Raw genomic sequence first — 25,577 nt, 5'->3', positions numbered from 1 at the left:
TTCTATTCCTGTTTTAGTTTATAATTACTTTAGTTAGGGCAGATATCAAAACTTGTATTGTCAAAAATTGATTTGTGTGTTACTATACACAACTTTACAGTGTATGGTATTATTTGTTAGTCCTCCTAAAAGTCAATTAAGCTAGTTTAGCAGGGAGTGTATTTGGGAGAGGCTGAAAGAGAGTTTCGGATTGTGATAGAATGCCAGATAAATAATCATAGAGATAAAAAAGTAGTCTGGGTAAACCATGCAAATGTAACTTGGTCAGTAACATAGATCCCTCCAAGAGCATGCATCTGTGCAAAGTCTGTTTTGATCCGAGGAATACCCGCCAATTTCTTAAAAAACTGAACAGTCTGTTTAGAGGAAAAGAAAATTTAAAATGGTAAATGGAACATTTGTAAACAGTTGTTTAAAATGAATCTCTGCTATAAATCAACTAATGACATGAACTACTAACCCTCACTGCATTCCTGAATCTTATTTATAAATTCATAATCGATAATAAATAATTAGCAATGGTCATATATCTGATATCATTCACTAGTTTCTCATCTAACATGATCAATATAAAGATTGTAATAAATATTCCATATAATGAATCATGAAAACACTGCTGTGTTACCTCTGTCCTATTCTGTTCCATGGACCATAAACAATTTATGGTTACTTATGCTTGAAAATAATTCTCATTCATGACTAAACCATAGGATAAATTTCTTTCTACAACTATGAATCTATAATCTTTGGATCATATTGCACTTATATTACTGATTATTTCTTACTCTTTATTGTAATATATCTTCTGGTCCTATTTAACATTTGTTTTTTTTTTGTTTTTATATTATAGTAGACCAATGGAGACATTTGTGTTGCTCTCTATTTTGAGTTAGATGATTGCTCCTTCTTCTCACTAAACGATGGTAGGAAAATCCCTGGTATTTATTTGTATCAAGTACATAGCTGTGAATTAATTATTTACCACAAAATGTGCTGCTTTGTGAAAAAAACACAAAATAAGTCTTTTTCCTGAAAACAAGCTATACATCTGGTCAATGTCAGCTCTTGGTATTAGCAAATTGTTGGCAAACTGATGTTGTATTTGACCATGCATGCTGCCTCTTAATCCTCAGATGATGGCAATCACAAAATTTGCAACCAACTCTTTTGAAATATCCTCTTCTTAATAAAGGTAAATTCTGAAGGCCAGTGTGAACATTTGCTCTTGCACCATTGTGAAAATGAACACACAGCATACTAATACTGGCTTTTTAGTACATCACTGTGGTTTGTGCTGTGGTTCTCTGAGTGAAAGTTAACAAAGAAAGCAAATTGTAGGGCCTTATAAGACTGAAGATTCCAATATTTCAAGTTGGTTGATCTGGAAACGTATGACATTGAACCATGCCTGGAAGGGAGACTGTTCAATATATTCCAATGTCTGCAAACTGTGTGTATGGCTTTACCAACAACTCCCTTGTCTTTCTCAGGACCGTTGGATTGTGAAACTTGCCATCTGCTCCATGGTTTAAAATTTGCCCTGCTTATTCTTGGCTTACAGAAGGCCATTCACATCACTGTCTCACGTTCTTCCTCCACCAATGCTGTTGGTCTCTCAGCGTCATACACCACAGAGCCATTTAGGTATTCTTCGTCCTTGTTGTACTGTTCTGGCCCAGAAGATGGGATTGAGTTTTCAGATATTGAGCCATTTTTGACATACCCTGGCAAATTCCGGTGCCCGTTTAAGGCAGTGGATACAAGTCTGGGGTTTAAGTGCAGAGCAAGTGTTCCCCGTGTGGTTACATTGGTAATACTCGTGTGAGAGACCATAGGTCCATAGCTGTAGGTTGTACTCCCACTACGTGCTTTTCTTTTAAAGTCAAGGGCCAAAGTCCACCTGCTCCATGACTTCTTTATCTCTGCTTGAACCTGTTGATATTAAAAAGCAGAAGATACATGTTTAGCTGTTATTTGGGAAAGTGGTGCAGCAAGCATTTAAAGAAAAGCACGTTCTGATGTAATGCTAACTCAAAACATTGAAGAGATTGTTTTAATTGAACTACATATTGTTGAGAGCAAACTAAAACATTACAGCAGCCTTTCTTGTTTTACACCTCTTTACATTTTTATTTAGAAATCAAGGTGAAGGCTTTCATAATATCTGGAAATGTAGATCGATTTACTAATGTAAATATAGCAAGAGTTTGTTCCTGATATGAATACTATTGCAATAAAATAATATTTATTAACAATAAACAGAGATGCAGATTAATATCACAATTTACCCAGAGACCCAATGATGACATTTGAGGTTCTTTGTGTTGTCTTGTCATGAATAAAGTGAAAATGACTTTTTACAGAGCTCTCTTCTACTCCTTGGAGGTAGTCATTTTGAACATTCTAAGATTGTCCATTTTCATGTATCTGTAAAGCTAAATAGGAGTCTGCCTTGTCACACCATGCAATGCACTACACAATATAAAATCCACATCTGCATCACACAGAAAGTTATTCCTTTAGAGATGGTGAACCTCGAATAGTATTTCACAAAACAAGGGGGCATCAGGAGCGATTGTAGGTTCAGCATATGTGCTCCTATTGGTCGAGTCTTTACAACAAGGGAATGCAGTTCCTTCCAGAAAAAAAAGAGAGAATATGAGGTGGGTCAGAAACTAGGGGAACAGACGGTGGTCCGCTCCCGTGGGAAAAGCAGCCTCGCACACCCAGATGGCTGTTATGCATCGCCATAGGACCTGCTACTCATCAAGTCGGGCTGCAATGCACGAAGGGCACCCACAAGGGGGCTCCTTATTGCAGATCTTTTGTCCAAATGCCATGTGTGAAGTGGGGGTGTATGGTGTAAGATTTTAATAAGTGAGTCTACTTATCTGATTAAAAACATGCTGACTATCACCAGACACAATGATCTATGACAGCTTTAAATGTTCAGCATGTTTCTTGTCATTGATGAGTATATAGTGATGAGTTGGCAATTCATCCGGACAGGATCGATTTAACCCTAATCTACACAGTGGTTGGAATCTGGGGTTAGATCAAAGAATATCCTATCAAAAATGGCCTAGATGTGGTATGTTCTAATATGTTGGTATTTTTTCCTTTTGAAAGGAGAAGCCGACCTGCAACAGAAATAAATAATAAAACAATTTACGGCATAGTACAGGTGATTGTAGGCATATTCTCATGTTGGTGCGGCATATGTAGTATTGTTCAGTATGCTGTTATCAGTGTTTGGTGTCAATAGCAAAGTGGGGAACAAAACAACCAAGTGACACACTCTGGAAAATTTACAGACCATTAGATTACAAATACTTTGTAGAAGAGGATAAAAACGCAAGCAATTAGGGTAGCAATTCTGACTCCTCAAGTGGGAGCAGAGAGTAAGCTGATGAAGTGCACTAAAATTAGAGAAGGAGGTAAGCTGCAATCTCATAAAAGAGGTCTGGTTAAACAGCGGTGGCAGCAGAAAATACAGACAAACTTTAACATGAAAAACTGCACTTACACAGTGACATGTCTCTGTAACAAGCGATACATTGGAATGACCACATGACCAGTCAAAATAAGAATCATAGAACACCAGAGCAACATCTGGTGTAAAAAAATAAGCACTAAGACCAGCATACATTTTGTGACTAAAAGACATTAACCTGACAACAATACGTTGGACAGTCCTGGAGGCAGACACACACGCACATGAACCAAGACACCCTATTTAGAGGGGAGCAAAACTGGATCTTTCGCTTATCAACCCATGTGAGTGATAACATTCCATGGAGCGAAATGAATAATTGATCACTCTATGATCACCTCTAAGAATGTCAAATTACCACTGCCTTCAATATATTTCCATTACTTGCCCCCTTACATCGGCCACTCTGATATAACACATTGCATACATGTTTTCAACACAGTGGTAATTACAGAGCATACTGCTCCACCATCCTTATGGTCCAATATAACACTGCTCGGGTCCTCCATTTGAACTATCTACAGTGGATGCTGGTACAAATCAGCCCCTCTAAATGGAACGTGTACACTTTACCAGGTACCAATTGCTACAGGTACCTTGAAGCCATTGCACTAAAGTGCTTGATACACTTACGGTACTTTCCACACTACTGATTGTTATGTTTAATAATAATGTATCATTATCTGATCCTGGGTTATGACATTCATTTTGGTTATCCCCCGATACCAGCCCCTATTGCCTTTTAATGTAGCCATATACTGAAGCCAAATATCTAGAGAGTATTACTCTACCCTCTCAGGTTTACACCACACATTAGGCCCATTAGCCACGGTTTTTAAGGAAGACGCTTAGCGGCAGCCGTGCTTTAGGTACTTCCACCAGTATGCTATTTCACTTTGCCTTCTCTCTTGCCATCACACACCAGGGATTCCTTCAAGCTCAAAGATGGCACGATTGTGAGATCATGGCCACACCCCGCTGACGCGCTGACACACATGCGCGACCGGAAAATTCAAAGTGCCCTGGGGGGGGGAGGGGGGGTTTAAGGGACATTATTACTCCACTATGTAGCACTTACCTTACGACTAATGGAATTGGAAGCTCTGTTTAGATCATTTATCCCTCAATATGTCAGTGATATTTTCTATAGCATGACAGGGTCTCGGTTTTCCATGCATGATAATCTGATTCACTTGATTATCATTCACAATGGGGATTTAATACGTCCCGCATTACTGCTCCTCCACTCCCGAGGCAGTAGAGTTAGGGTAGGTCATCCAGCAGGGTCTTCACTATGACTTTGTCCATAATGTACCTTGAGGTTTGTCTACAGGTCACTGCCGTGGAACCTGACCTCTTTTATGAGATTTACAGCTTACCTTCTTCTCTAATTCTAGCATGCTGAATCAGCATACTCTGATCATTATTGACTCAACAATGGCAAGATCATGTTGACCTTTCAAAGCTATCATAGATCATTGCGTCTGGTGACAACCACTGTGTTTCTAAACATACAAGATGACTGAGATAATAAAATCATATTTAGAGGACTAATTAGTCTATTTTAATACAGACTTTTTATACAGATATTCACTCCCACACATCAATCTACACAAGAGGCTCTGCACCCACACTTCACATATGGCATTGGGACAAATATCTCTGATAAAGATCCTCCTTGTGGGTGCCCGCTGGGCACTGCAGCACCGGCCTGATGACTAGCAGGCCCTATGATGAAGCATGAAACACATCTGGGTGTGTGAGGGCTGCTGTTCCTTGGGGAGTGGACCCCTAACAGTTCCCCTAGTTTCTGACTGACCTGATATTCTCTTTCTCCTTTTTTTCTGGAAGGAACTGCATGCCCGTGTTGTACAGAACCTCATATAGTGCCATGAATCATTTTCTTAGGTACAACTCAAAACATCTCCATGAAAAAACAAAATATGAAACTGTAGATTTTGGGCCCTATTCACAAAAAATGGAAAAGTAAATTTGGAAGTTTACATCACCATCATACTTCTGCATTTTTATTTTTATTCACAGGCATTCCCAGAAGTACAGCTTAAAAGCTTCACGACACACAGGTTTCCAGATGTACTTCTGGGAATGACTTGTGGCCATTTTCCTTCCTGGCAGTGTACTTTTACCACAATTTAAAGGATGGGAAAAGTCAGACGAGAGTTTGAGAAAGCGCAAAAATATAGTTTGTTCCCAAACTTCAGCAGATTTTGCTGCAGTAATAAATTCATTCACACCTGCCAGGAATTATTTTGTGTATTCCTGACAGTCATAAAGGAAGATATTTCCAGCTGTGAACACTTATTCATGGCCAAAAATGCTCTAGTAAATGGACTCCGTTGTGCATGGGGTAGACCTTGTGTGAGGAAAAAAAAGTACTGTTTATTCCCTCAACAATGGAGAAATGTGTAAAAAGTAAAAATCGAATTTTTGATGTACTGAAATCTAAAACATTCTGTATTAATGCCAATAGTTACATTTAGAAAGACTATGATTTAATCATGCACATGGTATTTAGAGGAATCAAGGTCCATATTCATTAAAAATAAAATCATACAACACAACAAGCCACCTAAATGAACTGTGTTACATGAAAGGGAAAGGACTGGAATGCACTGTATTTAACATTATGCGGTGCATTCCTGCCCTTCCCCAGCGCTGGCACACTTTTAGCTGCCTAGCGCCAACCCAGGCACCCTTGTGTTATGTTGCAAGGGGCCATGCACAAAAACCATCCTCATAGGCATTTTCCTCTTTCTAAGTGTGCTGCAGATTGCAGCACATTTAGGAAGAGGAAACAACAAGGAGAAATAAAGATATTTCTCTTTATTGCGCCTCTGGTCGGGAGGCGTACTATTCTGACGCATTCCCCTACCAATGTGGTAAACCTGGAAATGTGTCAGAATCCATGAGTGGTTGCTTGGGAACACTCCCTGCAGCAAAGTAACGCACAACAGAGGTTTGTGCTGTCTCGCGTTTCTAGCAAGGTGGCTCTGCGTGGCTTGATAAATCTCAGATAGGTTTTGCGTACTCTTGCGAGGCACAAGGGTGACACTAAACCTGGATAAATATGCCCCCGATTGTCATGTAATTGTGTATTTAATGCCTGAGATATGTCTTATTTTGTGTCTAACAGGGCGCCGAAGATATGTCACTTGCTACATTTGTATTTTAAAATGGTCAGATTCAAATTGATATATAAATAGTGTATTTAGAATCGCAAAGTGTTTTCCATTTGACCTATCTCTTCTTGGAATAATCCAATAAGTGCAAAGCGAGGTCTTCAAACTAAATTAAGTGCAAGTGATTAAGTGTAAATTACAGAAAAGAATAGTCACAGTAACATTTTGCATGCAATTGCAAAATGCATGCCATAAAAAGAAGAATTAACACCGTTTAGTTCGACCATGAGATACTCACCTCTCCATTACAGAAACAATATATGATAGCAACAAGAAAACCCTGTGAAGAAAAACAAAAAAGTATGAAATGTAGCTCTAGGACATCAGGGTATAAACATTGATATATGTTCTATATTTGGGTCCAACCAACTATTGTCCCACCCAACAGCTAGAGAACAGCAAGGCGCTAATGTTGAGGGTCATTTACAGTGAATAAGTTCACTATCGAAAGACTTATTTCGCCAGAATAACTAAGGAGCATATCAGCAACAACCAGCGATAATTATCGCTAAGTGCACTTAGCGCTAGGATAATTATCGCCGGCTAGCATGGATTTTTATCGCTGAGAAAGCGTGCTATCAGCAACGCTTATCTCAAAAGCGATAAACATCCTTGCGCTAACTGCCAAACGTGAGATTATCGCTGGAATCCCAGCGATAATCCCACAAAGGTTGGCGATAGCTTGCTGATAGGGCCTCAAATACTTAGCCATGATATCCACCTTCCATAGGATATCATGGCTAAGTCAGTTTCAAAGCAGCCGTAAGGAAAGTAGAGGTTATCGCTACTTTTCTTGTCGCTATGCTGCTTTGTGTGAGGCTTGATAATGGGGGAAAAGTCACTTAGCGACATTTCTCCCGTTTTCCTGGGGAGGAACGCCCACTTTGCATCTCATTAGAGATGCAAAGATGGGCGTTAGGAATTCAGACGCTATGGCAAGGTTTCACGCGATGGCGTGACCATGCTGATATAGCGATAAAATTATCCCTGCTTTTCGGCCGAAAATGGCCGCAGAAGCGGCGATAATTTTATATCGCCGCCTTGTAGATATGCCCCTAAATTATTATTATTATTCTTTTTTTTTTTACAAACAGAAGCATACAATTCTAAGTATATCTCCATATTGCCAAATGGTTGCTAGAAACAAAATTCATCTTCGGAGTTGGAGTGCTGTGAATGTAGTAATTGGGCAATGAAAAGGATCAGAGGACCACATATAAACACTGAATTAGACTTTTGGTGCTAATGAGCAGGACATAGCCAACTGGGGATGCCATTATTGTTATGGATCTCAATATTTACAAAAGGTCAAAAAAGATGAATTTTCTTTCTTAGCCAAAGCACTCAGGAAAAACAGATGTCGATGAGAAGGCCCATGAGAAAAATAACTGTGTTTTTCCTAAATTATACCCTAAAAATACAATATCCTTTCCAAACCCCACTTTAAGAAGTCAGTAATGAGAGCAAAACTTGAACATATTCCTGGAGGCATGCACGTTTCTATTCTGGGTCTGCCCTCAAGAAAAGCTCTAAAGCTAATGTAGACGCTAAAAGGCACCCAGACCATCCCAAAACACAAACATGCTGGAAAACAGGATCTTAAGCCTGAATCAGGATTGTGAGAGGTATGGTACATCTGCATCCTGGTTTCATGTGGACCATTTCACCAATAACAAACTGGCTTAAAATGTCTTTGAAAGCCTGGGGTGAGAATGATTCCTGGTGTTAAAATTCAAGTGTGCACTAATACAGGCTCCTGAAATTGCTGATGTTTGTAGTATAGGTACTTACTGAATAGCGGATGCCATGCACCCATACATATTGTAACAATGGCCTAAGCATGTGGGTTAACAATTCACCATTACCCCCATCCCTGTGCTCATTACAGACAGTACAGGTGTAAAAAGGGCCCCTTTTATACTATTCTAGGTTTTGGAATACATTATACACCCTGACATCCTTGAGGTGACGTTATTCTTTCCATGGATACATTCCGTACATAATGAGGGAAGGTACATTGCTTTGAAAATATGTCCAGTGACTCAATATGTAGAGGAAATACTCTTTACCACCCTTGAAATGGTTACAGTGTGGCCTACTAGTGGGATGTGGTGCCGTCACAAAAGAGGGGTATGGGCTAATATAAGGAACGGCTCCACTTTGCAGGGGGTCCTGAGCACAGCATCTGACTGGTAACAGATTAGTGGCTCATGTAAAAAAAGATACCAGTGCTTGCTGTGTTATTTTTTCAAAATTTAGGCAGATCAAGAGAAGGAGGAACGATATTTCGGTGTTGGCAGTCTGGTCAATTTAAGAGCCCTCTGAGTTACATTGTTGCATTTTCAATGTAACACTTATTCCTCTCTTCAATTAACGAAAATAACCTTGCCTTATTGTACACACTGCGGAAGCAGCAGTGTGTGAGGAGAGTGTAAAGTCTGAGAGCTGGTGGTAAATGTATGAAGCAGAGGAGCAGGATTAAGGGAATGGATCCAGGCAATATGAATGAAACAGACATAGGGCACAGAGTAATTACTAAATCAAAATGCGAACTTTTTTCGTTATATTCTGGGATATTGAATTAGTTGAAATCTGTTCCCCATCGACATGAACTGATATGTGTAGGCCATATTTCTGGAGCATCAAGTCATCACCGAGGTACTCTAACAGACCTCTATTGAAATGCCAGTGGTAGAGTAGCTGGGGCACTGCAGGCTCGGAATTAGGACCACAGTGCTACAATTCAACCGCTAGTGACGTGAGCACAATTTATCTAGTCCTGCTCATTTTAATTTTGCACCTCATTGTTTTCATATGTGGTAGTCCAATTAATTCAGTGCCCATAAACACACACTACATGTCACTGAATTCACTGACGTAGTGAATGCGGATGTAGGCCTGGGAATGAAATATTCAAGTGACATTCTAGAGGACATTTCTCCAGCTCTGAATTCTTAGGGGCCTATTATGATGTTGGGCAGAGTTTCCTCCGCCGACATCATCTCGGTTATGGGGCCGACCGACACCCAGTTGGCGGTCTAGGCCGACAAATTAGGATGCTACTGAACACTGTTCGATTGCATTCCTATACTTTATAATGGGAGCATGTATTCCAGCTCGAAGGCATACTCTAATTGTAAAATTAGAGGTGCAGTTCATCCCTGCACCCTGTGGCAAGCAACTCAAGGTGCCTGCCATGGGGTGCAGGGAACAACCAGAGGCCGTGCACTCAAGGGGGCTCTGTTGGGATCCCCCAGAGGCAAGATCCAGTAGCTTTTCTGTGTCGGAAAGGCCAGCACAGAAAGGCTGCTGAAACTTGACATTGTAATCCTAGGAAAGAGCCTCCCTAGGGATTACTGGCCACATTCCGACTGGCGGTCGTGCTCTCTGAGCCTGTAGGAAGCCAGTCAGAATAACCGTTCAGATTCATTTCTGACCGCCTCTATCGTAATGAAGCAGTCGGAAAGGAATCCGACCAGCATATTATTACGATGAAGTCAGAAAGGCTCCTAAGTGTTTGAACGGCAGGGCTGCTGCAGTTGAGGGTGGAGGTGCACTATCAGAGATGAATGTTTATTAATACTGGAAATGCATGGGATGCCCTCAAAGGAGCAGAGATTTTTTAAGTGTTGGAACAGATTATGTTCAATTCTAACTACAGTTCAAACAATATCTAGGGAAAGAGTAACATTCCACAATATAGTCTAGAGTAAGTAGTTACTATTTAACTCTAGTTCAGGAATACTACGCAGAAAGTTCAACATTCCCCAAGTGGTCTAACACTGAGCTGATGTGTTGGGCAGAAATTAAGGACTACCCCAACATCCAGTTTGAGGCCACAAAATCTGTGTAGATCATTCCACTTGTCCAACTCTCTTAATGTATTTCTTTCCCTTTCAGTTGCTACTTTCGTACTTAAAGCAAAGAAAATGCACATTTAACCAAAGTCGAGTACATTCTTATACTAAGTCCTTCAAAAAATCTACTACCTCCTGTGCTTATATAGTTCTCAATAACAGTATGTGTAGAAAGTCATTTAGTCATTTGAAGATCTGCATTTTCACATTGTTTGTGAAGGTAACGCAGTGAACACTTGTCAAAGGGATGCCAGTTTACATTTTACTTGTAATAAACATCTTACCTGGAAAGAATTGAAGATCATTTCATAGTGCATTTGAACTTGCCAAAGAATCCCTGACACATCGGTGTATGGCATAGCCATAAAAACAATATAATGAACTCCAAACAGAGGCATTAGGACAAGTGTTGATTTCAGCAGCTTCCTGTGTGTCAGGGAGAGAGGGGATGGGAAAGAGAGAGAAAGAGTAGTTAATAAGATTTAACTATGGTTGACAAACATAGCTAATTTTATTTCCATATTTGCTTTTTTTTAAATGCACCTTTCATTCATTGCAGTTCCCACATAGAAATTCTAATTAGAGACACAGAGCGAGATTCACAAAGGTGAAATAATACAAAAGTCTAACTTTACGACTTTTGGTATTCACAAAGGGCATTTACTACTCGTAAGTGCCCTTTGTGAATACCGAAAGTCATAAAGTTCAACTTTTGGTATTCACAAAGGGTATTTACGAGTAGTAAATGCCCTTACTGAATACCAAAAGAAGTAAAGTTGGACTTAAATCTCAGTTTACTTTTGTGAATGGGGCCCTTCGTTTTTCAGTATGAGCAAGGCTCATATCTCAACTGGGGTAAATCACATGTCAGGACAGGGTTGGTATGCTACTCACATACCATGGAGCTGACCATTACAGTTGGCCTGGAATGCTGTTCTGTCATTTACATGATTTGTGCATTAACTGTGAATAATGCCTAAAATGGTTCCCTTCTTCTTTTGGTGTGAGTGTTTGTTCTCCGGCACAGGGCCCAATCCCACAAAGAACAGACTGCCCTCACATGGCTTTGAATAAAATAGACTGCATTGCACAGTCTATCTGCTGCCTCGTGCTGCTCAGGACCCAAAAAAGTAAACCTTGACTCAGCTCACTGAGAACTAATAACTCTTGAAATATGGCCTGATTCAAAAACTTTATGAACATCTAAGTGACGTATAGATGCATGCACAAAGATGTAACTTGCTGTATCAAATACCGTATCTTGATTCACACAATCAGGATTGGTGATTTTCTCTGACTATGAATTCCACATAATGCAGGCATATACGGGATGTGCATAAGTTGTATTATTCATGCATAATTTTCACAAATTGGATGAGTTCCAAGTAAGAGTGGTACCCAACATTTTCCCATGTCTTATGCTTACTCATGAGTGACAAAACATCTAATTCTGCCCTTGGATGTCTGTGGGTGTTGATTGCTGTAGCAGGAAAGAGAATGAGGAAAGTCCTAATGTGTCAGACTCTTGTAGTGATGGTGCATGTGATGGAGGGATGCCAAAGCAGGGCAAGGAGGGAAACCTGCGGGTAGGGCAAATACCATGCTGGTATTGGGGTATGGTGGGCGGAAATCTTTACAGTTTGGTAGTGTGGGAAGGAGAGTCTTATTTTATAAGAGAATGAAATATAATTATACTGAGATGAAAGTTTACATGAGCCTTCATAGTCAAGATACTGGGTGCATTTACAAGTATACAAAGATGATGGAAAAAAGGAAATTAAACATAATCCTGCAGGAGGAAATAACAGGGAAAGGGGTAGAAGTGGTTGAAAGTAGGTTGAGGAGAAGATGAATTGAAGGCTTCATGGGCAGTGAGTCCAACAAGCAAGACATAACAGTTGAGAAGATGAGAAGAAAGGGTGTATGTTACAAATAGTGCAGAATCAAAAATGTCAAATGCAAATGATGTAGAAGATATGATTAAAAGGAAGAGTGAAGAGTCAAAAATCACACATGCATTGTGGGCCAAGGATGAAAGCTGAAAAGCTGCAGGGGGGATGTGAATACTTGAGGGGGAGCTGTTGGGAAGAAGCAGGGAAGAAAAGTATTTAACATCTATGCAGGTTGAGTTGAACAGTTTGTTGGTATCCAAGAATGGACTGCTTCATCAGTGTAGAAGGCAATGTAGTATGAAGGCAGAAATAAGGGTGGGAGGAGGTGGAACAAATCAAGAAATGAAGAGATCCTATGACAGACTTTGACAACACTGAAATAAGAGGGAGAGAGTGAGGGTTTTGACCTCCCCAAGACAGAATCTAAAAGTGATCAAGAAGAAGATAAGAAACGCCAAGGAGTGTAGTACTATACAATTCACAAGCAGAAAGAGAAGAAGCCAGATTAGAGTGTTCAGAAGCATCAAAAGTTGATTCGAAAGAAGGAGTATTTTGTTGTATCCAGCAGATGTTAGGCAATTGATAATTGAGGTACAAGAGGTTTCCATGGATTGAACGTAACAAAACTCGGATTGATATGGAGAAGGAGACAATTGGCATTCAAGCAGGGAGGTAGTTTGTTAAAGATTACATACTTAAGTAGTTTAACAGGCACATGCATCAAGCTAGGATTTTGCGAGTCCTTAATAGCGAATATTAAGGATTCGCAATTAAGGACTCACAAAATCCTATGCATGTAGGAATCGCTATAATAATAGCGATTCCTACACATTCCTTATTTGCGAGTCGCATATTGTGAGTCGCAAATAAGGAATAGCTTCCCATTCAGTCCTATGGACATGCCATAGGAAAGAATAGGAAATTGCGCATGCAATTTCAAGGGTGCAAGGGTGTCAAAAGGACACCCTTTTGCACCTCTGAAATTGATCCGTGCACATATGTTGGGCACACACTGGTCCCAAGGACATGTGTGTGTGTAACCTACACCTTTGAAAAATGCACTTTAGTGCATTTTTCTAAGTTTTTGCTATTTACCATGTGGTATGATTCCACGGTAAATAGCGGGTCCAAATAGCGAAATCACTATTTTTAAAGGCATCTTGCATTGCATTTAAGGAATCGCAATTTGAAATTCCTTAAATGCAATCGCAATTTAAGAAATCTAAAAAATTTGCGATTTCTTACATTGCGAGTGGCAAGTTGTTTTATGCATCGCAAACGCTATTTTTGCAATCGCAAACGGCCGATTTTGGGGAATTGCACCGTTTGCGATCGTAAAAAGTTTTGATGCATGTGCCTGTAAGTTTATTAATCATGATTTTAGTTAGTTAAAACCATTACATGATATAAGCACAGTACTAACAAGTGCATAATCAGTAAAAAGAATAAGCGTTCGCCAAAGCATAAGGTCACTTCAATAAATGTCCTGATTAATGCAGTGTGCACAAGGTAAAGTGCTAGCGCCTTGACGCCCTCGGGCATATGTTCATGCTTTATAAGTCGCCCAATATTAATAATAATAATACGTGAGCTCTTGGATAATTAGCCTTAATACTAGTTAGAAGCTAATGCAGATGAAACTGTCAAAGTTGGTTTTTAATTGTCATAGGAAATTTGCAGTACAGTTTTTGAAAGGCAGCAATCAGTTAAGCAAGGCAAGGTTTTAGAGACTTTAGATGGAGTCTGGGAGAGTGGTGCTCATCTAGCGAAACTCCAAGGTAATTATAGCTGGGGCACCTTTCTATTGTATTTACCCTCTGTTTTGCAGCTGTTCCTGAATATGACTATTTTAGTTTTGTCTAAGTTTTGTCACTTAATAGTCTACAAAGACAGAGAAGAATGGGACAGTTTTTTTAAAATGGAAGGCTGTGCAAAGTATCACTTTTGAGGATTAAAGGTAACAATAGTTTTGTGCTTAAAAGATTAGTGAAAACACCAGTAGTAAGAGAGAGAAGTTGAATAATCCACCAAATATGTAGAGTAATATTAGTAGCAGTAATTTGGAGTGGGTTTGGTGCTCCTTTGCAAAGGAACTTGCACGTCTGGCAGGTGGAGTCAATGTAATGAATTCAGAAAGGATTTAAATTGTATTAGAACATTGGAACGTTAGGAGCTCGATTGAATACAACGGAGTGCTCAGAGCTTCTACAGGCCGGTTGAAGCCCACAGAGCACAATTCCAATGTTTTTGTGCACAGTTGCTGCTGTGAACAAAGGCCTGTCGGAGCCCAAGGGGATTTAAACCCTCTTGGACTCTGAGAGGCTTTTGTTTTTTATTAATTTGAACATTCTGCCCCCTAGGGGCAGAATGTTTTAATAGCCTTTAGAGCCCTCCTCGCGGGCTCTACCGACCATTAAAGGCCCACTCCCTTGTTAAAGGCCCTCACCTTCGGCTCAGACCTTTAACACTAGAGCAGGCCTTTAATGACCGGCAGAGCCCACTAAGTCGGACTAGACTCTAAGGCTACTGTATCTTACAGTAGAAAGTCTTTGCAGACTTCATTTTGTTCTGAGTGGGACAAGAGAGTGAGATCATAAGTTGGGTTCTAATATGGGCCCCAATGCATTGTAGCAATATTCCAATAATTCTCCAAACTCTGTGAACATTTCTATAAGGGGTATTGCTTTGATAGTGGTAGCAGTGGTGCCTGAATTCAGTTTTGGAAAAGCTTCATAATTGGAACTTCCAGAAGTCTTCATCACCCAACTCATGATCAATGATGAACACGGCTATCGGCTTCAGTCGGTATAATGTACATATGTAGGTCAACAGAGAAAAGCCCCCACTCCACACTTGACAACCTTTTTCAATTGTTTTTATCTCCACAAAGGAGGGACAATTACTCCTTGGTATGGACCTGAGGGAAAGAGGTTGCCAGTGTCAGATCCTATTTGGGCACCAGCAAATTCCAGAATGAGGTGGCCCTATGCTCACTTCCATACCCCCTCACTAATATGCATTTGATTTCACTAGTGAGGTCACACACACACACATCAGGTGGACCTGAGAAATATTCCCTAGTTCCTCTCAGATCTATTTAAGGATCCAACTGGTAGACCTGGCTAGGGCAGCTGCGAGGGCAGCTAGTACTGCCCATAGCTCCTCCAGAGAAATGCCAACTTGAGCTATAGTTTTCTGTTGTTGTTAGGGAGTGAGGTGAGAGAGAGGGTAGAAGACCTGCTCTCCCAATCCTCCACACCAACAACTTCCAAGCTCACAAACAGAGGAAACAAACCACGATTTAGGGATTGGAAGGGAGAGGAATAGGATTGTTCCTAGTACCTTCCGATCGCAACTCTCTGATTCAGATTCTGCCAGCTCCATGATATCCCTTTGATTCTCTGCCCACAAACAGAGAGGAGCATTGCGAGATGAAGGAGCTGTGTATCTTTGCCCCAGAAAGGACCAGAAGCTGTTTGGAGTTTTTCTTAACCTCAGAAGAAAATGCAATAAGTGCATGTCTCCTTCACGAAGCACAGACACATATATTTGTGCCCCAGCAAAGAGCTCAGGTGCTGTTTGGATTTTTTCTTAGGCTCTGAAAAAAATCTAAAAAACACTTAGTTCCTTTCTAGCACAGACTCAATGTCCACCCCAATGAGGAGCTAGGCACTGTTTGAATGTTCTGTTAGCCTCATAAAACAATCCATACCGTACCTGCCTCCTTGATTGGGCACACATGTACATGTCTACACTCCATCGAGGAGCCTGGATGATTAAAGGAGGCTGTTTGAAATTTTCTGGCAAATCCCCTGCCCAAATACTGCAAACATCCCCATGGATCCTCCCCAATCATAAATATTCCCTAGTTTGTGGATCCCCACCTAAATCCTTAGAACTCCACCCATGTCTGATAACCCCACACTCTAAGGAACTAGGCTAACTCAAGATTTGGATTAGGACGTGGGAGATATCAGTTCATATGTAAGGAATACTATTTTACCATGTTTTGGGGAAAAATAGGAAAATCTGACAAATGTCACGCTTAGTGTGAACTCTGTGTCAGTCAATTGGGATGAAATTGAGCAGGGGGTTATCAAAAACGCAGCCCTGAATGTGGTAGAATAAAACATCTAGTTGGTATGGGTGCACAAATAGACCAAAAAAATAAATGTGCCTGAAAAATCATAATGGAACAGAGGTATGGAAGCACCCCTTCAATTAAAGGGCAAGTACATAGGGCTTGGAAATGGTTCGTGAAGGATTGTTTCAACTATAGCACAAGTTCTAAGTAGATAGTAACTACAGCAACGCTTTTGTAATTTCAATGCACATACCAGATGTGGCAAAGCTGAGAGTTGCTAATGAAAAAAGATGCAATTGCCTGATAACAGGCCAATTAAAGAGATGCATAGTTGCATGTCTTTTAATGGCCGAATGAGAGGGACAAAGTTCCAGAGGGAGAGAGTTTCAAATTTTCAAGCATCTCCTAAGAAATTCTAAGAGAATTTGGGGGCATATGTATCAAACGATTTTTTAATCGCAAACGCTGCGATTCGCAAAATAACAGCGTTTGCGATTAAAAAATCGGTAAGCGGGATGTATGAGCCAAATCCCATCGCAAAATTAAGGAATTGCTAATTTAGCGATTTCTTAATTTTGCGTAAGAATTTAAGAAATCGCAAATTGCGATTTCTTAAATGATATGTAAAAAGCACCCAAGTTGTGCGAATTATCCTTAAGAAATCGCAAATTACCACCAACTTCCAGTTGGTGGTAATTTGTGATTTCCTTTCAAAATGCACTTTTTTGAATTTTACAAAGTGCCACGTGGCGCTCATACATGCCCTTAGGGCATGTATGTGCGCCATATGCACACACACGCTCATTTCAGGGGTGCATCAGGGTGTCATCATGACACCCTTGCACCTTTGAAATTATTCTCAAATTGCGATTAGCAAATTGCGATTCGCTATTTGAGAATTACTTCCCATTCATTCCTATGGGTCTCCTGGCCCATAGAAATGAATGGGCAGGTATTCCTTAATTGCGATTTCGCAATTTGCTAATCGCAATTAAGGAATTTTAAGAAATCGCTAAAAGTTCGCAATTTTTTAAATACATCCCGTTTTGCAATTCTCAAATAGCGATTCTTTAAAAATCGCTATTTGAGAATCGCAAATGGTGATGTTGATACATATGCCCCTAGAAGATTTCTGAAAGTAGGAGTTTCCAATCAAAGTCCATGCTTGCTTTTCACGGCTCAAGATGCTCTACAGATGGAAATACATGTGTGCAAAATATCTAGGGATATTACAGCAAATGTATTTGGGAAATGTCTGAGGTGAGAGCCCATAGAAAACAAGCATTGGCAAAGCCAATTGGCCTCGGCAACAGCCGAGCTCTGAGATTTTGTTTTTGTCAATGTGAACGCGGTATGTTTGTGAGATTGCTGGTGTGTGCCTGTGTTCAAATGTGTGTGTTATTACTTTTGAGTGCCTGTGTGTTATGTGTGCATGTTTACATAGTAATATTTGCACTTGTTTCTGTGGCACTATGTAAAAGTTAATCAGCACCCTGATTTCAGCTAGTGTGTTGAGCTATGAATGCCGGAGGAAGAAGCACCTCACTACCGCAGTATGAAAGCTCAAGCCAGGCTGAAGGCAAATATCTGACTCTGGCTCAGCTGAAGGTCCACTGGGAACCTCAAGCCCAAAATGAGCTGAACTTGTACAGCAGGCGATGTGGCCTGGTGTGTACATCTGCCAACCATATATCGCCTGGAGCCGGCTTCCAATTATGGCCTCAACTCTGCATCCTGTAAATCTTGGCAAATCTCCCTGTGCCAAAAAACAGAGATTCAAGTACAGTATGTCTTCTGCATCTATACCATGATGAGCATATTGGGCATTTATGTGTAGCACACCTTACAGCAGGTCAGATCTCGGAGAATAGAAACCCACTTAGCTATGGAACAGTCATCTAGTTCTCTCAGACTGTTATTAACAGGTATTACGTTTACTCCAGCTGGACTGTGTTCATTCGGTCTTCATTCGGTGTACGACAGGGATTGGAACCTGTGACTTGTATGTTATCTTGGGAGCCTTGCGATAAGCACCTCAACCTTCTGAACTGCTTTATTAAGCTCAATGGTCATTAAGTTGCATGATCCTTAATGTCGTCAAGAATGAGGCTCTTTGGCAACCTGATTTGCAGTGGGGGGGTAATCTTTTTTTGTAGCCCTCACAATGAGGCAGAATAGAGACATTACTGACTTAAAATCTACCAGAGATAAGCAACTTGCAAAAGAACCTCACAAAGATATAGACATCCTGTTAGAGGACTACCACGTCAGGTTTAACAAGGCAAAGAAGGGATGATCGAATCACCCAAGGTCACAAACGAAGCCAGAGGGAAGCTGAGAATGCTGCTTCAGTTTCAATGATGAATGTTTTGCTCCTTGCATCAGTCATGCCACCGTTAGGCAACCCAGTTCACAGAGAGCATCTAAGATGCCCATGCCTCATTACCAGCACAATGGCTGGAGTCAAAGGGTCAGTGATCAAATGTTTACCCATGGCCTTGCAATAAGGCGCCTGGTCAGAGAGTGTGATCTGTGGATGTATATTTTTTTTTAAAAAAGACCCATTATTGCCACAAAACACTTTTTGGGACAATTACTGATTTCTGCTGAGGTGTGCGAGGCGCAGATGCTAAACGTGGGATGTAATCATGGGTCGCACGAACTTCCAAGATAGTTATGCCCAGTGGCCGATCCCTGTCTCTTAAATCACTTGGGAACTAAACTCTTGCCTTTTCAAGCATGTTTGCCTGCATAAACAAGCATTGGCATAGCCAATAGGTCTCGCCTATGGGACCTTATAAGTGTTTAGCCATGCAACAGTTGCATAACTAAATACTTATAAGGTCCCAAAAGCGAGACCTATTGGCTTTGCAAAGCAGCCGTGCGGCCGCGAAAGTGAAAGTTATCGCGATCACGATCAAACATCAAAGCGCACATGCACTGTAGCTCCAGGCTGGCCTGGTAGCACTTTTTGGAGCCCTCTCAATAAGTCTCACCAGACCAGCGCATGCACTGGGTCAGGCGAGACCTAAAAATGGAAAGCAAGAATTGCAAACATGTGTATGTTTGGGCTACATTTTTTCCACATATGAGGCACTCGGTGGGAATGCAAAAAAAGCTCCAATTAAGAGAAGGATAAAATAAAACACACTGGCTAAATCAACAAAAGGGGCTCAAGGATAACCCACAAGGCTGTAACTGCTGCTGTGTATGTAATCGCTACCTAGGTGTTAACACCACCTAACTTGGTGGGAGGGGGGAGGGATGGGGACTGGAGCACAAGGGGGAGTGGGAGGGGGTGAAGTGCCTCATATGCTCCTCTCAGAAGAGACCTGTAATGCAAGTTTAGTGGAGAGAGGCATCCAAAAGGTATACACCCATCAAAATAAGTTTGCTTTTCAAGTTAGCAGTCTGAGAGGATTTGGTGTAACATACAGGGCTGCCGACTTTGGGACTGGGGCTCTAGCAGTGCTGTAAAAAAAACATGCCTACTGTAACAAATACAATAAACTATGCAGAATCCAAACAAAATATTGCATCGAAAACAAAATTTCAAAAGCCAATCGATACTACGCAAAGGTTGACCTCCCTTTGTCTATGCATATAGAATCGGGGGAACACATTTTGTGGGTCCAATTCAAGGAAAAAGAGAGTGTGCCAACCAAACCATAAATACACAAAAGAATAGAGGCACATGTAACAGGGGCAGTAGCCATGCAATTGAAAAACACACACAAAGGCAGGACATGGTGGGGCAATTAGCAGTGTTTCACCAGTGAAAAGAAAGGAATTTTGAAAGGTACATGAAAGAACGAATGGAAAGTGATGGGAGTGATGAAAGCCCACAATGTAGATACAGCATGTCTCGGTTCGTGATAACACATGCGCGTCATCTAGAGCCGAGACTTAAAAACAACCCTTAAGTCCCACCTTATGGGACCCTGTTCTTTGAGATCAACCCCTCCGTTTCCTTGTGATTCTTTTTTTATATCAAAGTGAGTTGGTGCAACACATAAACAGAAGATGCTGCTTTTTTTAGACAAAATAGGCAGAAGTTGCCTTCCATGAAGTCTGAAATGAGAACAAACAGAACAGCAAATGAATGACAATGCTTCATTATGAAACTGGCCCATTCCATTCAGGGTATGCTACAGTGTAGGGGAATGGAGAAGGATAGCATATGTTTAGGTTCTGAGATGACCGAATGTTGAAATATTCTGTTGTTCCATCGTGTTGTCACAAGCCACACTCCTACTTGCTGCTTGTGACATCTATTTGCTTATTTTTCCTATCCTGTCAAAGACCTTTGACTACAGTCTCAGCTTCGAGCAAAACCTTGGTCTCAAAGACAGGAATCACTTTAAAATTAGAAACAGAAATACAATATGGCATGTATGGTTTTTAAAATAGAATGTTCAATACATATGCTCATATAAAAGAAAAAGAATAATATTTACATTTTCATGTAAAGGAAAATAGCCTTAAAGATAATTATTCAAGATTGTTTAGCAAGAGATGTACTTGTACCTTTTTTTGCAACATTAAAACTCTTACAGGGGTGCACTCTGCTAGCTGCACCACTCGCAGGTTATCAGGTTTCAGCCTAAGAAAGTCATGTGTATATTTTTTATGAGTTAACATTTCTATCATATCAATATTTTCCCCAAGAAGAACTTCTTTCCCTTACACCCATATGAAGATTGGGAGTACTTCGTTTGACTTCACACCACAAATAGCTCCTCCTCAAACTGACTGATGAGTTTGCGCATGTCACAGACAAATCTGTTTGTGCATGGGATTTACTGCTGCATAAAATTACATGACTGCAGAAGTAATTTGATCTATGGCTTCCTGGTCACATAGTGAATATTTAGCTCCCACAGTTCCACCTGTTGTTGATCACAACTATACTTTAATGGTTGAAATGACTTTGTGCTCCTAGCCTAACATTACTATTGTTAGTTTGTCTCATAACTATCTGTTACACCAGAGCATAACTAACACAGCTAGGACTGTTGGAACTGTAAAAGTGGAATGGTTATTTTTCCTCTAGTGGGCTACAGTTTACTGTCACATGGCACTGCAGGCACTTGACCAATGAAAGGAGAACCAGACTTAAATCATGGTTGCTCATTTGCCAGGATATTTCCGCCAGGTCACTGAACATCCCTTCAGATGGTAAACCAGTTGATGATCAAACCAAGTCTGGGAAAACACTGCAGAATGTGTCCAAACCACAACTGGAACCCACTCCAACGACAGTGCGATGAATCCTCTCTGTGACAACTCGCCAAAACAAAAATATTGCTTATTTAATTTGGTGGCAATGGTATTTAAATAAGGCGTTTTTACTCAATGCGTTTATTTACAGCCAGTCAGAGAGAGATAAAAAGTAAACTTAGTAAAGTTTTAGTGATTATCAATGTAATTTATTTTGTATCTAAATGTTATTGATTGTCTTCTTTTGAGAATTTCTATTACGTACATTTTGATTGTTTCCTCATTTCAATCAAACCAGTGCAATTTTTTTAAATAACAACTAATGAAGACAGGAAAATTCTGAATGACAAAATCTACAATTTGAATGCTTTTTGCCGCTTATAATAATGATCACCTGTTTCTCTTCAGCTGACTTTAGGGTGGCATAGACATTTCCAGCTAAGAGGTGGTGGGATTTGGGATAGCAGTAAAAATGCTTTTCACTTGGTATTTGAAGGAAACTTGCTACCAAAGGTCGGCACCGTCAATCATCTAAAGTTCACCATACACCAATCATGGCCACCTCATGCCAGGAATGGCTCTCTATGGGAGTTGAACTGGAAATGTTTTGATTCAGGGTATCACCAAGTGAGTCACTTCCAGACTGAAGGGACACCACTCCATACCACTTCAGGAATACTTCCATCCACTCACTCACACATGCACAAAGAATCATGAACATACATCCACCCCACATATCAAGCAGCCGCTCCAAAAACAGAGGTTGTTTGTTTTCACTCTTATCTGCCTGATTTGTTCATCTGTTCAGGCTCTGCGAGTCACAATTCTTTCCTCTATATTTGGTCCCCTTTAGTGTCAGATTGCACTGCTGCTAAGGATCACTCCTCTAAGGAGATATTTGTACCATGTAGCAGCTGCATATGTGCATAACCCCTTTGTTTCGATTGTAGTTCTCCTACAAGCATGTAGACAGTTTTGGTTTGGTCATTGTCATTGATTCAGTGTAAAAATAAGTGCACCAGACAAGCCTTGGTATGTTAGTAGGGGGGTCATTAGCAGCCTAAACGTGTCTGCTTTGTGTTACGCACCACTTTCCAGAAATGTGGCTTCAGTGATGATGAAAGAGAGTGCTAACCACACCTCACTCAACCCACTGCCTTGATCAAGTGACATGACCTGCCTGTTGGGTGCAATCATACCACACCGGCACATTTCTGAGCAGGCAACGCCTGCTAGACTATCTTGTATCTTCTCTCCTTAAGTCAACAACAGTTTGCTCTGCACATGCATGTTGAGGCCCGCAACTCTCCTCTACCAGCAGAAGTTGAGGCTCATTTTTCCTGTTCCTTTCTTCGAACCTGGCTTCTCACCACCTAAGATGCAGTCCTATGGGGGTTATTAAACATGTCCGTGCCTCTACCAAGCATTGCTCCTCACCTGGGAAGGAAGCAATAAACAGGATTATAGCCACTTTGTTGAGCCCAGCTGTTTGTGTCTCACCTCTGGTGCAACTTCTGTATGCATCTACCTTCTACTCCTAGCTGGGATCTGAACAAAAGTGGTAGGCCAACTGTATCACCCTCATATTTCAGTGACTTACTAAATGCAAAAAACTGTTTTCAGGCAGGTGTTTGCTTCTCTATCTAGATGTGAGCTGCAGTGCTGACCAGCTGAATTACCATCAAATTGTCTATCCCATCCAAAGAGCCTCTTGAAGTGGTTGGCTTAGCCTCCTTACAGGCACCAAGATGAAATGATGGCTGTAGCACTTAGAAATGCACTTCATTGCCACAGGCACTATGAATGATCCTAAGAGGTTGCTGCTACTCCTTCTAACAGGTGAAGGCATCATTAAACTGTTCAGCACTTTCACAGAGGCAGCCCACCATACAACACCGCCACTCCCATTTTGCAGCTGTGATACATTTTTCTTGCAGTTAAAAGAGCGAAACACGAGTCGGCTTGCAAAGATAGATAATAGAAAAACAAGAATTTCAATTAACCAAACAGCATGCTGTTTCACTAACAATAGTAGAGACATAATGTCTAAAACTGCAATTATAGTACTGTTGAATAAAATAATAATAATTTCCTATTGTAAACAAAGTTATGAAGAATTGTTTACGCAACGAATTCGGTCTGTTGGAAGTAGGGCATTTTTTTTTGTTGCAATAATTTTGTTACTAACACCGAACCAACACCGAGACTTTTGAGCAACAATCAATTGATCAGACTTGGTCTCAAATTCTATTTGTTGTTATGGATCTCTTTGCAACTAGGAGGTGACAGTAGCATGTTATCCCTCCACCTTCTCCCCCCCCCTTTGGCTGCCTCCTCCCAGAGATAAACACCTTTGTGAAATTTGTCCTTAAGGATGTAAACATATTTGAACAGACACCTACATTTATCCCCTACAACCTGCCACTACAAGAAAAACAGGCTCTGACCAATTTGAAAACAATTCGCATTGTGGTAATACAACCGGACGATAAAGGCGATGGTATAGTGATCCAGGACATTGATCCCTATAAAATAGAGATATTAAAACAACTGTCCAACACCGAGCATTAAAAAAACAGAGCACAGACCCTACACATGAAATTCGCAGCATTATGCTGAATATCACGGAACAAGATAAAACTGAGGGCTTCCTAACTCAAAATGAGTTTTTGTTCCTTAACACTAAATCCCTAAGGACACCTGTCATTTAAACCCTCCCCACAATCCATAAGAACACAGAGAGTCCCCCAGGATGCCCAATTGTGTCAGGATGTGGATCTATTTTGAGCCCCTTGGGCAATATGTCAACTTTTTCATAAAACATTTTGTACTGCAGACTCGCTGCTAGGTCAGGTATAGCATGGATCCTTTAAACCTTTAAACCAAGATGAGCATCACCCATTTGACCAGGCCACAAACATTCTTTGTACCATGAATGTAGAATCGCTTTACAATAACATTCCCCAAAAAGGAAGGTCTGTTGGTAATCGAAAACATACTTAACTGCAGAACGCGCCAACACACAGTCCCCACCTCCTTTATTTTACATCTACTATCCATTTGCCTAACCAACAACCATTTCTTCTTCAATGATCAATTTTATCAACAAATTAAGGGAATGTCTATGGGAGCTGTTTTTGCCCCAAGATTTGCAATAATGTACATGGACAACCTTGAGTTTACCAGAGTACTGACTCCCACTAACCCATACTTTGCTAACATACCTACCTGGAAACGCATTATTGATGACATTTTTTGGATTTGGCATGGCAACCAGGAACCATTCTTGGACTTCCTAGACTGGCTTAATGCTAATAGGAATGGGCTCAAATTCACACTAACACACAGTAGGAAAAAGATTGCATTTGTAGACCCAGTGATAAAACACATAGAGGGAGAACCATTCACTTCACTCTTTAGGAAACTCATGGAGAGAAACACCTTGCTACGCTATGGCAGCCACCATCCCCGTGCCTTACGGGACTTACAGCCATTTTCACAATTTCTTTGCATCAGGAGAAATTGCTTTTTTAAAGAGGACTATTTTCATGAAGCGAACATTCCAGCAGACAGACTATTAACTAGAGGATACCCACGCAGGTTGGTATGCAGATCTGTTAAGAGAACCTGGTACTGTCCACGGGACAGCCTCCTTACTCCAAAAATAAAAAAGACACCAATAACAATTTGCTATGTGTAACAAATTTCTCACCTATATCAAACAAAGTGAAAAAAGCATTCTAAAGCACTGGCAAACATTAAATGCTGGTAATGCTAATTTGGAACTCCCCCTTTGTGCATTTCACAACATTAAAGACCATTTGGTCAGGG

The 25,577-nt window shown here is 40.6% G+C and overlaps 1 protein-coding gene across 2 annotated transcripts in view; it reads right to left on the bottom strand.

Moving 5' to 3' along the window:
- Nucleotides 1–793: 793 nt before the first annotated feature.
- The window catches only part of PTH1R (parathyroid hormone 1 receptor), a 622,390-nt gene continuing 597,606 nt past the window's right edge, over nucleotides 794–25,577 (bottom strand). For both annotated transcript variants that reach the window (XM_085628749.1, XM_085628750.1), the window contains 3 exons: nucleotides 10,835–10,976; nucleotides 6,932–6,973; nucleotides 794–1,932 (listed from right to left, as the gene is read on the bottom strand). In XM_085628749.1, the coding sequence (XP_085484875.1) occupies nucleotides 1,570–1,932; nucleotides 6,932–6,973; nucleotides 10,835–10,976 (547 nt within the window). In that variant the 3' untranslated portion in view covers nucleotides 794–1,569. The remainder of the gene's footprint in view (nucleotides 1,933–6,931; nucleotides 6,974–10,834; nucleotides 10,977–25,577) is intronic.

Source organism: Triturus cristatus, chromosome 10, assembly GCF_964204655.1.
Source record: "Triturus cristatus chromosome 10, aTriCri1.1, whole genome shotgun sequence".
Lineage (NCBI taxonomy): Eukaryota > Metazoa > Chordata > Amphibia > Caudata > Salamandridae > Triturus > Triturus cristatus.
The sequence above is the reverse complement of the archived record's forward strand: the minus strand, read 5'-3'. Positions and strand labels throughout refer to the sequence as shown.